Source organism: Puma concolor, chromosome B4 (assembly GCF_028749965.1).
Source record: "Puma concolor isolate L17-30 chromosome B4, mPumCon1.1.hap2, whole genome shotgun sequence".
Classification (NCBI taxonomy): domain Eukaryota; kingdom Metazoa; phylum Chordata; class Mammalia; order Carnivora; family Felidae; genus Puma; species Puma concolor.
The window spans coordinates 8,450,811-8,468,424 of record NC_141673.1 but is presented as its reverse complement, the minus strand read 5'-3'; the positions used below and the strand labels follow the sequence as shown (position 1 = coordinate 8,468,424).

At 46.0% G+C, this 17,614-nt stretch overlaps 1 protein-coding gene across 6 annotated transcripts in view; it reads right to left on the bottom strand.

Moving 5' to 3' along the window:
- The window catches only part of MRTFA (myocardin related transcription factor A), a 213,949-nt gene that overhangs the window by 18,587 nt on the left and 177,748 nt on the right, over positions 1–17,614 (bottom strand). For all 6 annotated transcript variants that reach the window (XM_086712187.1, XM_086712188.1, XM_086712184.1 and 3 more), the window contains one exon: positions 939–994. In XM_086712187.1, coding sequence (XP_086568313.1) covers positions 939–994 — 56 coding nt within the window. The remainder of the gene's footprint in view (positions 1–938; positions 995–17,614) is intronic.

Sequence of the window (17,614 nt, the reverse complement as noted above, 5' to 3'; positions counted from 1 at the left end):
TGCAAGTGGGATGGGGGCATGGGCAATGCCATCGCCCCCCCACCCCTGCCGTATTCTCCACTCTTCCCAGTAACTCCAACAGCACAGTTTGTTGCTGCTTCGTTCCCCGTGTCCATGACCTCATTCTTCCCGCTCACTCTAAGAATTACTCATAATTCTTGTTAGAAATTAAAAAAAAATAAAATAAAGACAGTAAGAAAGTCTTAGAGGTAAATATTTCAGTCTCTGAAAGAGTTGGGAGTCTTAAGGATCCATGGCCTATAGGGTCCTCTACTGGGAGGTTCTCTTTCCTTGCCTTTTTGTAAAAGAAAAAAGTGAAGGGGTAGAGGGGAAGCATGTTCTGGTGACTTCCCCATCTCTGCCCACACTGGGCAGCAGAATATCCCCCTGAGGCCCCTGAGGGAACTGAAACTGAAGGGGGACAAGGCAGCAGGCCAGGTGCAGCAACATGAACTGGGGCTCAGACAGGGGCCCTGCTTCTGCCTCCACAGCCTTGAGTGGACACTGGCTACTCTGGGCAACAGAGACCTTTTCTGTCCCTCGGAATCCCCGTCCTGGAGAGGTGTGGGCAGTGCAGACACAGACTCGGGAGGACCAGCCCTCAGCAAGCTTTTCAATGGCTGCTGTTCACGTTCTAACATCCACAAAAGGTGAAGTGGAATTAAAGACGGGGAAATACCAGCGGTCTCCAGAGCCACAAGAGAGAGGACTGCTAATCATCATATACCCTTAAGTGCAGGAAAAGAGAAATTCTGATCCCGTTTTCAGATCGTGCCACAAGGTGGCTGGGGTGGGGACAGAATAGAAAAAGGCAGCGCCTCCGGTCTAGAACGAGGTGAGGGCTGGCCCCAGGGCGCACTAGACTGGAAGGAATACAGCAGCAATACAATGGGCTCTGCAAATGCACTCTGGAGGCCCCTGGGGAAGAAAGGCCTTACCCTGGCCCGCTCCAAGCTCCTTCTCTGCTCATGAAACGCAGCTGGACTTTTCAAAGCTGTTGAGAAAAGAATCATGAAAGAATTACTTTTACGAAGCATCATGTGCACAGCTATAGTTTATGGTGGAGAAGGCATTTTAATTCAAGTTAATTTTAGAAATACTAATTCTTATCAGCGGAAGTGAAGAAGAACATGGCACCTGAGTAAGCACATATCTTTATGGTTCAGTTGCCCCATTAAAACAGTTCTGGTTACTTTATTCCTAATGAGAATAGTCACTGCCTAAGCCTGGGCTGTATAAAGTGCAAAAATGGAATATAGCTTAAAAAAGTAACCTGGAGGGGCGCCTGAGCGGTTCAGTTGGTTGAGCATTCGACTTAGGCTCAGGCCATGATCTCATGATTCATGGGTTCGGGCCCCAAGTCGGGCTCTGTGCTGACAGCTCACAGCCTGGAGTCTGCTTTGGATTCTGTGTCTCCCTCCTCTCTCTACCCCTCCCCTGCTTGTGCTCTGTCTGTCTCTCTCTCTCTCTCTCTCTCTCTATCTCTCTCTCTCTCTCTCTCTCAAAAATAAATAAATAAATAAATGTTAAAAAAAAAAAAAAGTATCCTGGACCTGTTACCAGACTGTTAGCTGCACAATCCTTATTGATCAGTCAATCTTCCAAGAATGCCTGCTGGGCCCCACCTCACTCTGGGAGGAGCACAGCTGCGTGTGGGGTCCACCTTACTCCTTCAACCTCATTAGGACTCACAAAGTGACCAAACTGAACAGGGCAGTTAAACCAGAAAGACCTAGGTCTCGTTGGGTGCCATTTCCTTTTTCACTTCAGCTAAAATGACCTTGAATTTCATCTCTAAGGACTAAAAGAATTTCACAGTGACTGTCTGGTTGACCCTGGTGCACACAGCCAGCAGCTGACAAGAAGGGCTCACTACAGGCCCTGTCGAGGACTCAACTGTGGTCTGAATCTACCACCACACAGCCCACAGCTCTCCACTCAGCAAACAAGACCAAACCAAGACCAAATCTCCTCAAATGTGGCATCATGAAGACTGTTTTATGTCAAACACTTGGCTATAAAGACAAATGAGGAGTTGGGACACCCTGAGGGTAAGAGGATGAAAAGGCCTGACTCACTTCAAGTAGGGAACAATAGCAAGAGCAGAGAAATTTACAAGACCATGGTCAGTTTCACTTCTGCTGCCCTAGAATTTCAGAACAGCTGTGAAACTGTGTGTGGAGATAACTTTTGCTAGGCTGCTGGCTGTGGTAGGAGTGCAGGCATACAGAGAAGCTAAAAGTAGCAGGAGCACAGATATGACCCTATCCTGCCTGGGCCTTTGTGCTTCCTCCCCCCATCCTGCTCCTGGGGGCTGGGCCTCAGCAACAGCAGTCCCAGAAGAAAGATCTAAATGTCCCAGCAGTAGTTATTTAAAAAACAAAACTTTCTTAAATCTTAGGATAAAAAAGAATCATTAAAAAAAAAAAAAAAAAAAAAAAAAAATCAGTTAAGAGCCTACCCTGTTTTCTAACAGCAGGGGGAGCTATAGATTTAACAAGTAATCTCTAAGAAAAAAACAGCACAGGCTCCTTCCCCAACCTACCAGAGCATTCCAAGGCACTATCCAGGCTATCCCAGCTCTGATCTGGGGTAGTCTTGAGCAAGTTACTGGGTAAGCAGACAGCTCCTGCACCTGCTTTCGTTGGGTAAAGCTGGTTCAACTTCAAAACCAGTCTCCAAAAGCCCTGACATGTAGAAATCTGGTACTGGGGTGTGATGGACCACTCTCAGAGGGCGTATCAAAGTGAAAACTCACAGTGTCTGCCCCATCCCACCCCCAGCTTCCTCTGTTATTTCTCTCCATAGCACTCATCACCGAGTGACATTCTTTACAGTAACAGTACACATCTTTCTAACTTGTTTATTGTCAGCCTCCCACCATTAGGACAAGTTCCATCAGGGCATGTCTATTTCCTTTGTTTCTGACAGTATCCCCAGTGTCTAGATTACCTAGCATGTAATTCATTCGATAAGTTAATGAATATTCTTGTAAGAAATGGAAACAAAGCATACAGTAGTGACAGGAAAGCTAGACGGGTCTGTGGTAGAACTCTAAGCTTTCACTTGAACAGCCAGAATTTTGGTTCTCATCTGGGTTCAAAACATAGAAGTCCTGGATAGAAAATCAAGGCGTCTGTGGTCTTTTCCTGTTCTACCAATCACTACCGGTGTGACACAGGGGACTCCTTCCCAGTTTTCCTTTTCTTCTTCTGGAGAGTGAGAATCTGCCTACCTCTCGGAACCCTTGTAAGAATCAAATAAAAGTGGGTGCTCTGAAGCCAGTGGTGCACACATTAATGCGAGGTGCTGCTGTCACCAAACCCAGTGATGTAGCTGAATCATGGGTTCAATTCCTACACACACCTGCTAGTTTTGGTATCACAGCCACAGATGATCTACCTAGAACCCTGGCTAGCCTGCTCCCTCTACAACTTACACTGGCCATCCCAAAGGGTAAGGCACAAATCCAATTTCTGGAAAAGTAACTCACAAAAGCACAGAATTTCTAGATGGAAGGGGAGTGCATCAAAGAATGGGGATAAGAAGCAGGAGAACTGGTTGTCATATACAGGACTTCCTGTTTGGTTAGGGAATCTTCACGTAATAGCAAAGGAGAGATGAATATTTATGGAGTGCCTACTTATGTGGCAGGCACTGTTCTAGATATTTTAAACATGTTATCTACTTTTATATTCCTAATGATTCATCCATGTGGTAGGTAACAATCCAATTTACAGATAAGGACAGGCTCCAGAGGGTAGGAAAGGCCAGCAAGTGACAAAGTGAGGTTATAGCTTCACTCTATCTCACCCTCAGGTCAGACTTCTTGCCATTCCTCTGGATAGATTTCTTAACTTCTTCAAAAAGTAGAGAAGGACGACCCTATTGGATGGGGAGGCAAGGAGGCTTCAATTACACACACTGCTCGGACATAGGGCTGAGTGCAGGCAATGTGGAAAGGTCAGCTCAACCACAGCACTGAGAATATACAGGTGTGAAGAAGACGGAGAGGAGGGGTTCAAAGTGACCGCAGGCACAGAAAGCCACGGTTCAAAAGCTGGGGCTCACCGTGGAGCTCATGGCGCAGCCTTCAGCACTGACACTACAAAACAAGCGGGAGGGGTAATGAGAAGATCAGAGAAAGTCATTAGCTGCTCAGGGCCTGATCAAGAGAACCAGAAGTGAGGACCAAGAAAAGAATTCAAGACAATAATTACCAATCCCACAAAGACTATTTCATTTTGTTTTTATTTATTTATTTATTTATTTACTTTTAGTCTTTATTTTTGAAACAGGGAGAGACAGAGCATGAGCAGGGGAGGGGCAGAGAGAGAGGGAGACACAGAATCTGAAGCAGGCTCCAGGCTCTGAGCTGTCAACACCGAGCCTGACACAGGGCTCGAACCCATGGAGTGTGAGATCATGACCTGGGCTGAAGTTGGACGCTTAACCAACTGAGCCACCGAGGCGCCCCAAAATGATTTTTCACTTTGTAACAACAACATCATAATCTCCCTGAATTCTCTTAACAACCCACGAGGTAGGGACCCTTCTTCCAATTTTATAGGTGATGAAACTAACACCACAGTTACAGGTCATTCATTCATACAGTGGCGGACCCCAACCCAGGTCTAGTTCTGTCTCCACTTTCTTCTTTTGCCTCAACCTCCTGACCAGTGTGCTGGTTTCTCCCAGTCCGTGAACACCCCACTCGCTCTGTGCTACTCCCTCCCCATTGCTAACTGCTCTCTGAGAGCAAGTTCAGCAACTTCAATAGGTACCTCCAACAGAAGGGAGCAATAGCCCCTCTTCCTTTGGGTTTTTATCAGGATTCCTGTGAGAGGCTCCTCGGGTCCGCCTGGGGAGAGACTGGAGGTGGGGCAGCCGGTGCTCTCACTGCAGTGGGTCTGGGGTCGAGAAGGCATCCCCATGCGCATCCAGCCAGCTGTGCTCTAAGCCACAGCCATGGGGGGGAAAGTGGTAAAAGAGACGCAGGGGTGATAAACGTACACCCTGGGTTTCCTTGATGTTGGAGTGAGCGGCAGTGTGGAGTCAAAATCACCTCAAGCTTCCATGCTAATAGAATGGGACACGAGGAAATGCAGCAAAGCAGAAAACAGCTTTTAAAGGTTAGGCCTCTGCTTGTTGTGGAAAAACTCTGGAAGACTCAAAGTTGACCCATAAATGTGCGTCCAATGAGGAGGGCTGCGTTCATCCAGATGGAGGTCCAAGACCATCTCTCTCCTCCTTTCTGCCTTAGTGGCTTAGTCAGAAGAGCCAGGATATTATTCAGAAATTTCATTTCCCCAGAAACTCCTAGAAGTCCGTCTGTGAAAGAGAAGCCCCACAGAACTGACGCAAATCCCAAAACTGTGCATGTTGTCTGTAATATACGCGTCTGGGGTGGGAGGGCGGCTCTTGACGCTTCACTCCCACCCTCTGGGAGCTGGCTCCCCCCGGACACTCGTGCCGCTCTGCACGCACACAGGGAAGGGTGCACACATACTTGAAAGGAAAACTCAAATGAACAGAAATGGCTACGAGGTGTGACGCTCTTTGTCACAGTCTCAGTTCCAGCTGTGGGTCTCATCCCTGGCTGGCTGCAACCACCAGCTTAGACCCTGCCCCCTCTCTGGCACCCATTTTCTTTCTCCCCTTTCATGTTCTCTCCCTTAAATGAGGTCCCTGTGAACTAAAAAGAGAAAAACACTTTCAAGTTTTTAAGAAACATACTGCCATCAGCTTCCAAGGCAGAGTTCGATGCTCTGCTCACTGTGTCCACTGAGCTTTGTGGCTTACCATGCAAAAGTAAGGGGGTCAAGCCGTCATGATTTAACCTCATACTAGAGAGTGAGTAGGAGGATCCTTAAAAACCAACCTCTCACATTAATTTAGGACGTTAAACCAGTGCTTTCCCATCACAGCCCCAGATTTACTTAAACATGTAGACAAGTGAAAGTCTTCTAGGATCCACAAAGCACTTCTGGAAATGCATCTCAGCAAGGAATGGCCACAATTAGCCATCAAGACTCATCTCCTCGTTACCATTAAGGAATATTTATTAAGTACCTGGGTTGGAATGTGGCTTTATTAGGCGCTGACATAATAAAAACAATGCCTCCCATCCTCCATAAGATACTTTTGCCAGAAACTCTCCACCAGTTCTGCATTCAGAGTAACTCAAAGCTACGAACATGGTACAGCTAACAGAAGCCAATGGAGTCCTGCCATAGTCCAAGGAGGCCTGCCTTCAGGCAAACTGCTGGATTTCTCTCTCCACTGTAGAAGTAGGAGTCACACACAGGGGGTGAACATAAGTGGGGGTTTTGCGGGAGGTGAGGGGATAAACATATAATAATAACCCAGGTGGGATATTAGAAATATAGCAATCCATCCATTTATCCAATAAACAATTAAAAAAATTTTTTTTTAATGTTTTATTTATTTTTGAGACAGAGAGGGACAGAGCATGAGCAGGGGAAGGGCAGAGAGAGATGGAGACACAGAATCTGAAGCAGGTTCCAGGCTCCGAGCTGTCAGCACAGAGCCCGATGCAGGCCTCGAACTCACGGACTGTGAGATCATAACCTGAGCCGAAGTCGGACGCTTAACCAACTGAGCCACCCAGGCGCCCCATATCCAATAAACAATTCTTAAGTAACTATTATGCCAGTTACTGAGGACAAGGATATACAGAATAGGGCTCCAGCCCTCAAAGGTAATTCATGGTCTGGTTAGAGAAAAGGACAGAAGAGGCAAAATTCAGCCCAAGGAAAGAGTGTATGAACTGTCCAGGTAGATTTCACAGAGAAAACCCGTACGAACAGAACAGAACAGAAACAACCACAGGCAGACAAGGAAGGGAGTCGGAAAGTCATCCGAGGCTAAGGAAGAGCAAGAACATGAAGGTTTGAAGGAGCACGACAAGTTCAAGGGGCTACAAGTAGTTTGATTTGGTTGGACCAAGGAGGAGGTCATCTGGGGACAATGAGGCAGAGCCCAGCCCACAAAGACCTTTTATTTGCTACTGCAGGGACTTGTGCATCTGGGACATGGAACAGACATACTGTTCTCTACTCTTCCCGCTAAATACAACTAAAAACTCTGGATGTTATGTAAAAAACAAACATAAAGTAGGGGCGCCTAGCTGGCTCAGTCGGAGGAGCATGATCTGGATCTTAGGGTTGTGAGTTCAAGACCCCTGTTGGGGGCAGAGTTTACTTAATAAAAAAAAATTAAAACAAACAAACATACGTAGGTTCTGAAAGGTGAAGAGAAGAAGGCAGACTGGCAAGGGACCTTGAGACCTGAAGAACGACACAGTGGTGAGTTCCCTGGGTTTCCTTTTTATCTCTCATACATTCTAGACTTGGAGCTGAAGAAGTCAACCATCTGTAAATGCCAATGGAGGCAGACAAAAAGGTCCCAACAAAACCTACTCTCATTGGCCAAAGGACCAGGGAAAGGGCAACCTAGGCAAACAGAAAACTTTTGGACAGGGGCACCTGGGTGGCTCAGTCAGTTGGGCATCTGACTTCAGCTCAGGTCATGATCTCGCGGTTTGTGAATTCAAGCCCCACATCGGGCTCTATGCTGACGGCTCGGAACCTGGAGCCTGCTTCGTATTCTGTGTCTCTGTCTCTCTCTGCCCCTCCCCCACTTGTGCTCTGTCTCTCTCTCTCAAAAATAAATGTAAAAAAAAAAAATTTTTTTTTTTAAATCAGAAAACTTTTAGACAATAATCGTTCTACTCCAGACTGACACCACAAAAAAACAGTGGCTTCACCCCTGACCAGAAAAGTCAAGTGGGGAGTCTAGACTCCCATCCTTGAAAAGGTTTGGGTTTTATTATAATAAAGCTCCCCAATACCCCTGCCCAGAGGTGTCAAAGAAGGCCAAGTAGAAAGCTGGGTCTTTCACTCCCACCAACCAGTAACAAATACCCTCCCCCCAACACACAAGAAATAAGTGGAGACAAAACAGGGAACCTGGACTTACACCCCTACCTCACAGAAATAAGACACTCCTCTGCATCCCTGCTGATGTCAGGAGAGGGCTGGTGAAAAGTCAGGACTTTCACCATGGCCCAGTGATAACAAGGTCAACCCTACCCATAAAAAAAATCTAACATTCTGTCATCTAAGGCCTGGATGAAGAAGAAAAACGGTGGGCTGAAAAAGAACTTAAAGAAATAAATGGCTGTGGGGTGCCTGGGTGGTTCAGTTGGTTAAGCATCTGACTTGATTTTAGCTCAGGTCATGATTTTGTGATTGTGAGATTGAGCCCTGCAGTGGGCTCCACGCTAGACGGAGCCAGTTAAGATTCCCCCTCTCCCTCTCCGCCTCTTGGGTGTATGCACTCTCTCTCTTGAAGGAGGGAAGGGGAATGGAGGGGAGGGGAGGGAAGGAAAGGCTGAAAACTTCCCAAATTTGTCAAGAGACATAATTCTACAGATTCAAAGTCTTAGCAAATCTCAAACACAAATAAATTCATGCCAGGATATGACACAATTAAACTTTTGAAAATGAAAGAAAAAACTTGAAAGCAGCCAGAGGGAAAACAATATGAATGACAGTAAATTTCTCATCAGAAACCATGCAGGCCAGAGAGAAGGGGCATGATATTTTTCCTGTGCTATTAAGAATTGTATGCCTGGGTGGCTCAGTCAGTTAAGCATCTGACTCTTGATTTTGGCTCAGGTCATGATCTCACAGTTTGTGAGATCAAGCCCCACACTGGGCTCTCCAATGACAGCAAGGAGCCTGCCTGGGATTCTCCCCCTCCCCCCTCCCCACCCCCCACCTCAAAAACAAACAAACAAAGAATTGTATCCAGAGATCCATATGTAGTCACCACATTAGCCAAGGAAGCCACATAATCAGACCTGCATGGAGGGGAGTGGGAGGGGTGGTATTTCTAACTTCATGTTTTATATTAAAAAATAAAATAAGCAGAAATGCGGCTGGTAATTGGCACATATTCATTTCAACTCCCCCATGTCTACATTCACATGCTCCCCTTCCCCGTGTCCCCTTTTACTTCTGAATTTATCAAACCTACCAAAACACTGAAAGAACAAATAATGAACAGCCCTATAACTCTGACCTAGATCCACCAGTTATCTTTCAGCCATATTTGTTCTCTCTCTCTCACATGCATGGGTACAGACACACACAATTTTTGTTTACAGAATCACTTGAAAGTTGCAGATATCAACTTCAGCCCCAAATTCTTGGGAATTTCCTGAGAATAAAGACACTGCAGCCCCAAATTCTTGGGAATTTCCTGAGAATAAAGACATTCTCCTACATGACAAAAATACCTTTATCACACCTAAGAAAATTAACACTGATTCAATATAATTTACAGTCCGTATTTGAATTTGCTCAGTTGCCCCCCCCCCAAATGTCTTTTATAGCTGTTTAGATTTCCCCTCTCAATCCAAGATTTAATTGGGAATCATGCACTACATTTGGCTGCTGTCCCTTCAGTCACAATCTAGAACAATACTCTTGCCTTTTTCGTTTTTCATGACACTGACTTAAGTATCTAAGCCAGTTATCTTGCCAAAAGAATGTCCTATATTCTGAGTTTGTTTCCTCACGATTAGATTTATGTTAAATACTTTTGGCAAGGAAACTATACAGTTGATGTATACTTCTTAATATCAGGAGACATGTAAGGCCACGTTGCCCAGCAACTGATGGTGCTCAAAGTTTGAAAGGTAACAGATGTCTCCATCTTAAAAGTAGCATTCCTCCTTTGTAATTAGTATGCAACCTGTGGGGTAATATCTTTTTTTTTTTTTTTAACGTTTATTTATTTTTGAGACAGAGAGACAGAGCATGAACAGGGGGAGGGGCAGAGAGAGAGGGAGTCACAGAATCTGAAACAGGCTCCAGGTTCTGTGTGGTCAGCACAGAGCCCGATGCGGGGCTTGAACTCACGGACCGTGAGATCATGACCTGAGCCGAAGTCGGACGCTTAACCGACCGAGCCACCCAGGCGCCCCCTGTGGGGTAATATCTTGAGCCCATGTGAAAATCCTGTTCCCTAACCCTAACCACCACTTCCCTCATGGTTTTAGCATCTACTGATGACCCCTGTCTCAAATCAGCTGGAATGGCAAACGAGTAAGAACTCATTTTTACGAGATTGTGTAGTGATTGAGAGGCCATTTAGAAGAATAAAATGGAATGTCTGGGTGAACGGCTGTGACACTAACACTCCCAGACGGGGATATGGGGAGGAGTAACTTGGGACAGGGTGGGAGAAACTGCGTTCAGTTTTGGGCGTGCTGAATATGAGCTGATCGCGAGACACCCTATCAGGAGATGTGCAAATTTGTGCATGTATGTACACGTGCCTTTGTGTGTGTGTGTGTGTGTGTGTGATGTCATCTAAGGATAACGTGATATGATATGCAGAGACAGGAGAAAATATTTTCCAGGCTGAATCTTAAAAGAATCCCAGAATTTAAGTGATTAAATTCATCACTAGTGATGAAGACAGCCCAGAAAAGGACCCCGAGGAGGCTCTCAGAGGCAGGAGAGGGCGAGGCAAAGCTGATGTCAGGAGGAAGCTTCGAGAGAGAGTAGGTGGAAGAAGAGAGATAAAATAAGGCTTGCGAAGTTTCCAGAGGATTGCTTATACTTAGGAAGTGGCCGCTGGTCTCAGAGCTATGCCGGAGGGTTAGTGGACTACACTAACTGCAACAGGTGAAGTAAGAGGTGAGGAAGTGGGGTCCAGAGGTTTACGTCTCCTAAGAGGTTAAGATGTGCTAACAGTAAACTACTCACTCATTCTCCCAATAAATATTTACTGAGAGCCCATGTGTCAGACTCTGTTTTCGTGCTGGGATATCCGTGTTCTCCTACAGCTTACATTCTAGTGAGCGATGACACACGAAACAAATGAACATATGATACCACAGGAGGTGAGACACACTATGAAGTATAAAGCAGGGGTTGAGTGATAGAGTGGTGAGGGCAGGAACGTTTCACCATACGGAAGGCCAGGAAAGACTTTCTGGCGTGCCATTTGAACGGAGACCTGCCGGAGGAAGGGAGTGAGCCCTGCAGCCATCTGAGGAAGAGCCTTCCTGGTGAGAGAACAGCAAAAGTCAAGGCCCTGGGTGGGAAGCTGCCGAACGACAGAGGGCGTCAAGGAGGCCAGGGTGGCAGAGCAGAAGGGACACAGAGTGTGAGGAGAGGCGGTGAGGGGGTAGCCACAGGGGCCTTGTAGGACTCTGGGCTTTACTCAGTTTGCGAGTGGTACTAGAGGAAATGACATGGAGAGAAGAAATAAAGTAGGATCGTGCCTGTCAATCTAGAGACTGACAAAAAGGCTCCCAAAAGTAACATAAATAGATTTGCTACAAACGGTTTCCTTGTTTTCCCCGATGTTTGTATAGTGTGTTGGGAATTACCTTCCTCGAGCTTCTTGGAACCTATTATTTTTCCCATTTCATACTGGAAAACTGACTTGCCTGACATCACATCCTGATCAACGACAGAATGGGAGACTAAACTTTGGTTCTCCCGATTCCAAAATTCAGATCTTTTTATTTGTACATATTTCAGCACAACAGAGACAAGAGGAGGGGGTGGGGGTGTGGAAGATAACTCTGTCAAGTTATCTCTTTTCCCTCCAAAATGTGATAGTTACCACATGCACACACGTGCGCGCGCGCACGCACACACACACACACACACACACACACACACACATCACAAACAAAAACTCCTCTGATTTTAATCTGATCTTTTGCATTTTGCTTTCTTTCCCTGGCTGCTCCTCTAGAAAGAGATGCTCCCTTCTCCTTTCTCTAATATTGGCAATGGGACAGATACAACCTCAAAAGATGTCAAGGGGACACACATTCTCCCAGTCCTTTTCCCTCCAACCCTCTCTCCAAGGGGCCAATGCGGCAGAACAGGGAGTCACTGCATAACCAAACTCCTTCCAAAGTTGAAGGCGTCTTCTGCCTCATCCGTTGGCCCTTGCATGGAGGTCTGCACACAGCTCCAGGCAATTCATTAAGTTGGCCACATGGACCACTGACACCGCCATCAGAGAGGCAGGCGAGGCAGGCTTTCCCCGGCACTGGAAAACGGGGTTCTTAAGCTTCTACACACAACCATTTCATAAACCAGCAGCCTCAATGGTCTTAGAAAGTTGGCATCAACTCTTGAAGCATGAAGACAGGCTGTCTTTCGCCTCACAACTCCTGAGAGGGGAGAATAACAAGACCCCGCTCCACCACTAGACGTGAAAAGGGCAAAGAGGCCAGCAGCCCTCAGCCCAGCACGCCTCTGAGTGAGGTTCAAGAGTCATTTGCATCAGAACTTCTTTGGAGAGCAAGACTCTCTCTAGAATGCAGACTCCGGGCTTCAAGAATTTTACTCTATTATTAAGCTCCTCAAGGATTCTGTTGCTGCTAACATTCAAAAACCAAGATTTCTCTAAGTCCTAAAGGCAGAGAAAAGGCAGCACACGGCAGATGAGAAAGTAAGGATTTTTGTTTGCTCACTCTCCACCGTCAGGGGCTAAGTGACTACAAAGTGCACCTAGTAAGCACTTGGTAACTTTTCTCAACAGCTTCATCCAAACTTTCAACTCTGCTGGCTAGGTAGGTGCCCACAAGTGAGTAAAGAGCTTCATCTCCTGAGTCCCTTTGAGGATCATTGCTTTGACTTGCAAAGTGTGCATTTCTGAGTCAAAGGATCATTCTCCTCCCACCCTGGTGAGGGCCTAGCTGGGATGGACTCCACACCCCACTCTTTGTATCTACAGCCTGGCAATCACACTCAATAGAAGGCAGCTATAGAAAAGCAGTTCTGGGTCTTAGAACATAGCAGGCGAGGAGCCCAGAGGATCGCTGGACTCAGGACAGGAAAGGGGGAGGGTCACCTACACACTTGAGTGACAGAAGCACAGAGGTCAGCTGTGTCACAGGTGTGACATCACCACCTTTAGGGAGATGATTCTGTATCCAGGCAGAACAGGGGCTCTTAACCTGGGGCACACTACACCAGCTTTCGAGAATCTATGAGGATTACAGGGGTAACTGTGTGCTGAATCCTGGGAACTTGTCTGGGCAACTGTGTGGTAAAGGGACACGTAAGATTTTCTAAGGAGTATCAATGGCACAAGAGAAATCAGGAGGCTCTGATTTAACTAAGGGTTATGATGATGGAAGTGGAAAGATGTCCATGGCCTTTAAGCCCCACAGCCAGCAGACAGGAGCAGCAATTTGGAAGCAATTTCACTGGGTGGGGGAAGGGGCTCAAAAATGACGGGGTTACTCTCACCCCCACTACCAACTTTCACTTTACCTTACTTCCTCAACTATGGGTCCTGATCTGATGCTGTTTTCAATTTTCAATACTGAAGCTGCAGAGGAAAGTATGACAGGCTATCTCATAAAACTCCTACGTCATTGAGAACCATTAGACTGTGACCTTCAGGAATTAGCATGGGCTTTGGAGCCAGGAGACCAGACTGGCGCTGCCTCTGTCCTTCGGTGGTGGTGTGACTGTGGGCAAGTCACATGAGCCCTGAGCCAGCCTCAAGAGCCTCATCGAGGAGGTGGCAATTATACAAACCTCCACACTGACGGCTGTTGGCATTAAAGAGAAAGTGCTCTGCCAGCTGCTAGAAGCTGTTAAATTTGAGGCATTGGTACTGTTTTCACTTTTTTTCTGTGCCATCTTCCTGCAGCAAACAGCAAGCATGTGGAATCAAATGCTGAGAGCTAACTGGGCCTGACTTCATTTTCTGTCTTAACTGTTTTTAGCTGTCCAATCAAAATGCCTCCAATTCTTGCAACAAAGACCATTAACTAAAGAGTTGTGTTGACAGTTCCAGGGACTGGCCATGACAATGAAAACCAGAACTAAGTCCAAGTCCATGTGAGTCAAAGAAAGAGCTGGGGTGGTGGGGTATGCGGAAGGGATCACACATTCTGGTGCAAGCAAGAATCCAAACTAACAGAAAACGTGCTTCATGTACATCCTGTTTTGGTATCAGGCTCGCCACCACCACTGTTTTGGCATCTGAGTTGTCATCCCCACCCAAACCAGCAGGAAAGCCAACAACCAAGAATAAATATAAAAATAGAGACTCAGAATGCTGAATCTTTTTCCTTCCCAGGAGTGCAAGCTGTTTCAGTCTCGCAACCTTGACCCACTGACAGTGAAAGAGACCTAAGACTGGGAAGAAAAGGTCAGGATGCAATCTTTTACATGATGAATTATCAACAGGTACACTGAATTCCTAAAGGTTAGAATATGAGGGGCCAAATATTGTGAACTTGGCCTTCTGAGCTTCCCTTTGACATACATGCCAGCCATATTTATTTTTTTTTTTTAATTTTTTTTTTTCAACGTTTATTTATTTTTGGGACAGAGAGAGACACAGCATGAATGGGGGAGGGGCAGAGAGAGAGGGAGACACAGAATCGGAAACAGGCTCCAGGCTCTGAGCCATCAGCCCAGAGCCTGACGCGGGGCTCGAACTCATGGACCGCGAGATCGTGACCTGGCTGAAGTCGGAGGCACAACCGACTGCGCCACCCAGGCGCCCCGAGCCAGCCATATTTATATGTGGCTCTCACATCGCAGTCCAGTCCAGTGCTCTGGATCACTGACCACACTGCTGCATGCTCCCTGCTGAAGCACACACACACACCCAAAAGCTACTATTTCTTACTGAAGCCCCGTAATCAATATGCTTAAGTCACCTCCGTAGGAAAAAGCTCCAAATCACCTGTGCCCTTTCTGCAGCTAGCATCCCACTGGGCTGAAAATGTTAAGTTGCCACATTGTCAGACACTATCACAGCCCCCTTGAGTGTGTGATTCTTTTCTTTTTTTTAATTTTAATGTTTATTCATTTTTGAGAGAGAGACAGAGAGCAAGCAGGAGAGGGGCAGACAGAGAGGGAGACACAGAGTCCGAAGCAGGCTCTAGGCTCTGAGCTGTCAGCACAGAGCCTGATGTGGGGTTTTTACCCATGAACTGCAAGATCATGACCTGAGCTGAGGTCAGACGCCTAACCAACTGAGCCACCCAGGCACCCTGAGTGTGATTCTTCACATTTGTAATTGTACAGGTAAATTCTGTGAGTAGCTTCAACAAGTGACTTTTATAAACTCCTTTACTCCATTTATTACCTTGAAAAGAAGTTGGCCTTGGCTATCTCAGACACTTCAAGAATTATTATTTTTTTTTTATTTTTTTTTCAACGTTTATTTATTTTTGGGATAGAGAGAGACAGAGCATGAACAGGGGAGGGGCAGAGAGAGAGGGAGACACAGAATCGGAAACAGGCTCCAGGCTCTGAGCCATCAGCCCAGAGCCCGACGCGGGGCTCGAACTCACGGACCGCGAGATCGTGACCTGGCTGAAGTCGGACGCTTAACCGACTGCGCCACCCAGGTGCCCCAAGAATTATTAAATAAAACTGAATATCCACTGTAATTTCTTTTGTTTAAGTTTTTTATTTATTTTGAGACACAGAGAGAAAGCATGCATGGGAGTGGCACCAAGAGAGGGAGAAAGAATCCCAAGCACACTCTGAGCTGTCAGTGCAGAGCCTGATGTGGGGCTTGAACTCACGAACTGTGAGATCTTGACCTGAGCTGAAATCAAGTGTGGACGCTTAACCAACTGAGCCACCCAGACACCAACCCCCACCTTTTTTTTTTCTACTGTACTTTTTAGATATTAAATTGTATCAAGAACCCATATCAAGAAGGCTACTTTTGATGGCCTGTTCAACAGAGCTTCCTATTAAAATTCTTCTTTGAATTCAACAATGAATATGCTCAGAACATAAACATACAACTCACTCTAGAGTCCTATTTTAGGATCTGTTACCAACTGGCCAAGGAGGAGGTTTGAGGCTAGTCACTAACCACTGAGAGAAGAAATCCTACAATAGCAGGAAGAGAGATGAGGTCGCTGACATCTATCAGAAATGCAACATTTAACACCCAGGAGTGATACACTCAGCTGGTCTCCCGAGACAAAACTGCTGAGGCCATGTGTCTCACACAATTTTCTCTCAGCTTCAGGTTTAGGGATCATATTAGCACCAATCCTAGGACACATGTTTACACTGGTATTTCTCAAATGCCATGTAAACTTGACATTCAACTACAGTGAAAGGGTCACACTTCCAAGCTGAAGAAACATCATCTCAATCAGGCAGTGTTCACTGCATCTTAAAAAAAAAAAAAAAAAAAAAAAGGCTATATTGTACTCCTGACACTAATATAATGTTATATGTCAACTATATCTCAATTTTTAAAAGAAAAAGGCAACTAGGGGCACTGGGTGATTCAGTCGGTTAAGAATCCAACTCTGATTTTGGCTCAGGTGGTCATCTCGTGGTTCACGGGACTGAACCCAGTGTCCAGCTCTGTGCTGAGTGTGAAGCCTGCTTGGGATTCTCTTTCTCCCTTGCTCTCTGATCACTCCTTGCCCTGCTGCCCCTGCCCCCCCCCCAAAAGAGTAAATTAATAAACATTTTTTTAATTAAAGAAAAAAAAGAAAAGGCAACTAGCTCTTTCAAACAAAGATATTTATATATCTAAAGAGCCAAATGGAGGGCACCTGGGTGGCTCAGTCCATTAATCGTCCGACTCTTGATTTCTGCTCAGGTCATGATCTCACCGTTCATGAATTTGAGCCCCACGTCAGGCTCTGTGGTAACAGGGTGGAGTCTGCTCGGGATTCTCTTTCCCTCTCTCTGCCCCTGCCCTGCTCATGCTTTCTCTCTCTCTCAAAATAAATAAATGAAATTAAAAAAAAAAAAATAAACAAAATAAACAAAAGAGCCAAATGAGTTGCAAGAATATTTGTGAGAGTCAGTATCTAAAAGAAGCATGAGGGCGCCTGGGTGGCTTAGTCAAATGAATATCTGAATGTTGATTTTGGCCAGGCCATGACCCTAGGGTCATGGGACTGAGCCCCAAGTCAAGCTTAAGATTCTCTTTCTCTCCCTCTCCTTCTGCCCCTCTCTCCTGCTTGAGCTCTCTGTTTAAAAAAAAAAAAATTAAAAATTAAGAAAAAGAAAAAGAAAGGAAGCATGAGCCTGAGGGCATAGACTAGACCAGAGGCAGTGGGCAAAAACTGGGGCTTGGGGAATGCCTTTTCTGGGTTCTTACTGGAGAGGGACAGGGGCTGCATCTTGGCCAAATTTCTCTGGCTCATAGGGACAGCAGTTCAGACTGCCACAGAGCTTCTAGCCACTCCCAAGTGGACTGGAGCAAATGGGAAATGACAGAAGCCGAGGTGCAGATCTGCACTCACCTCTGCTCCCACCTGGACTCAGAACCTACAAAGTACCCACTGAGACACAAGCCTTGAACACTGTAACACTTCACTTAAAAAGCACGACAAATGACATTTCCGGGAAGCCTATAATTTTGTCAACTTAGACCTAAGTTTTAAAAAGAAAAGGGCAATCCAGACTCAAACCAGACCCTCATCTCTCCTGAAATCACCTCTGTGTCCCCACTGGTGAACATTTCTGTCTCTTGGCAAGTTGCCCAGAGATTTTAAAAAACACTATTTCCAACCCACCTATTTATTTGTTTTAAGAGA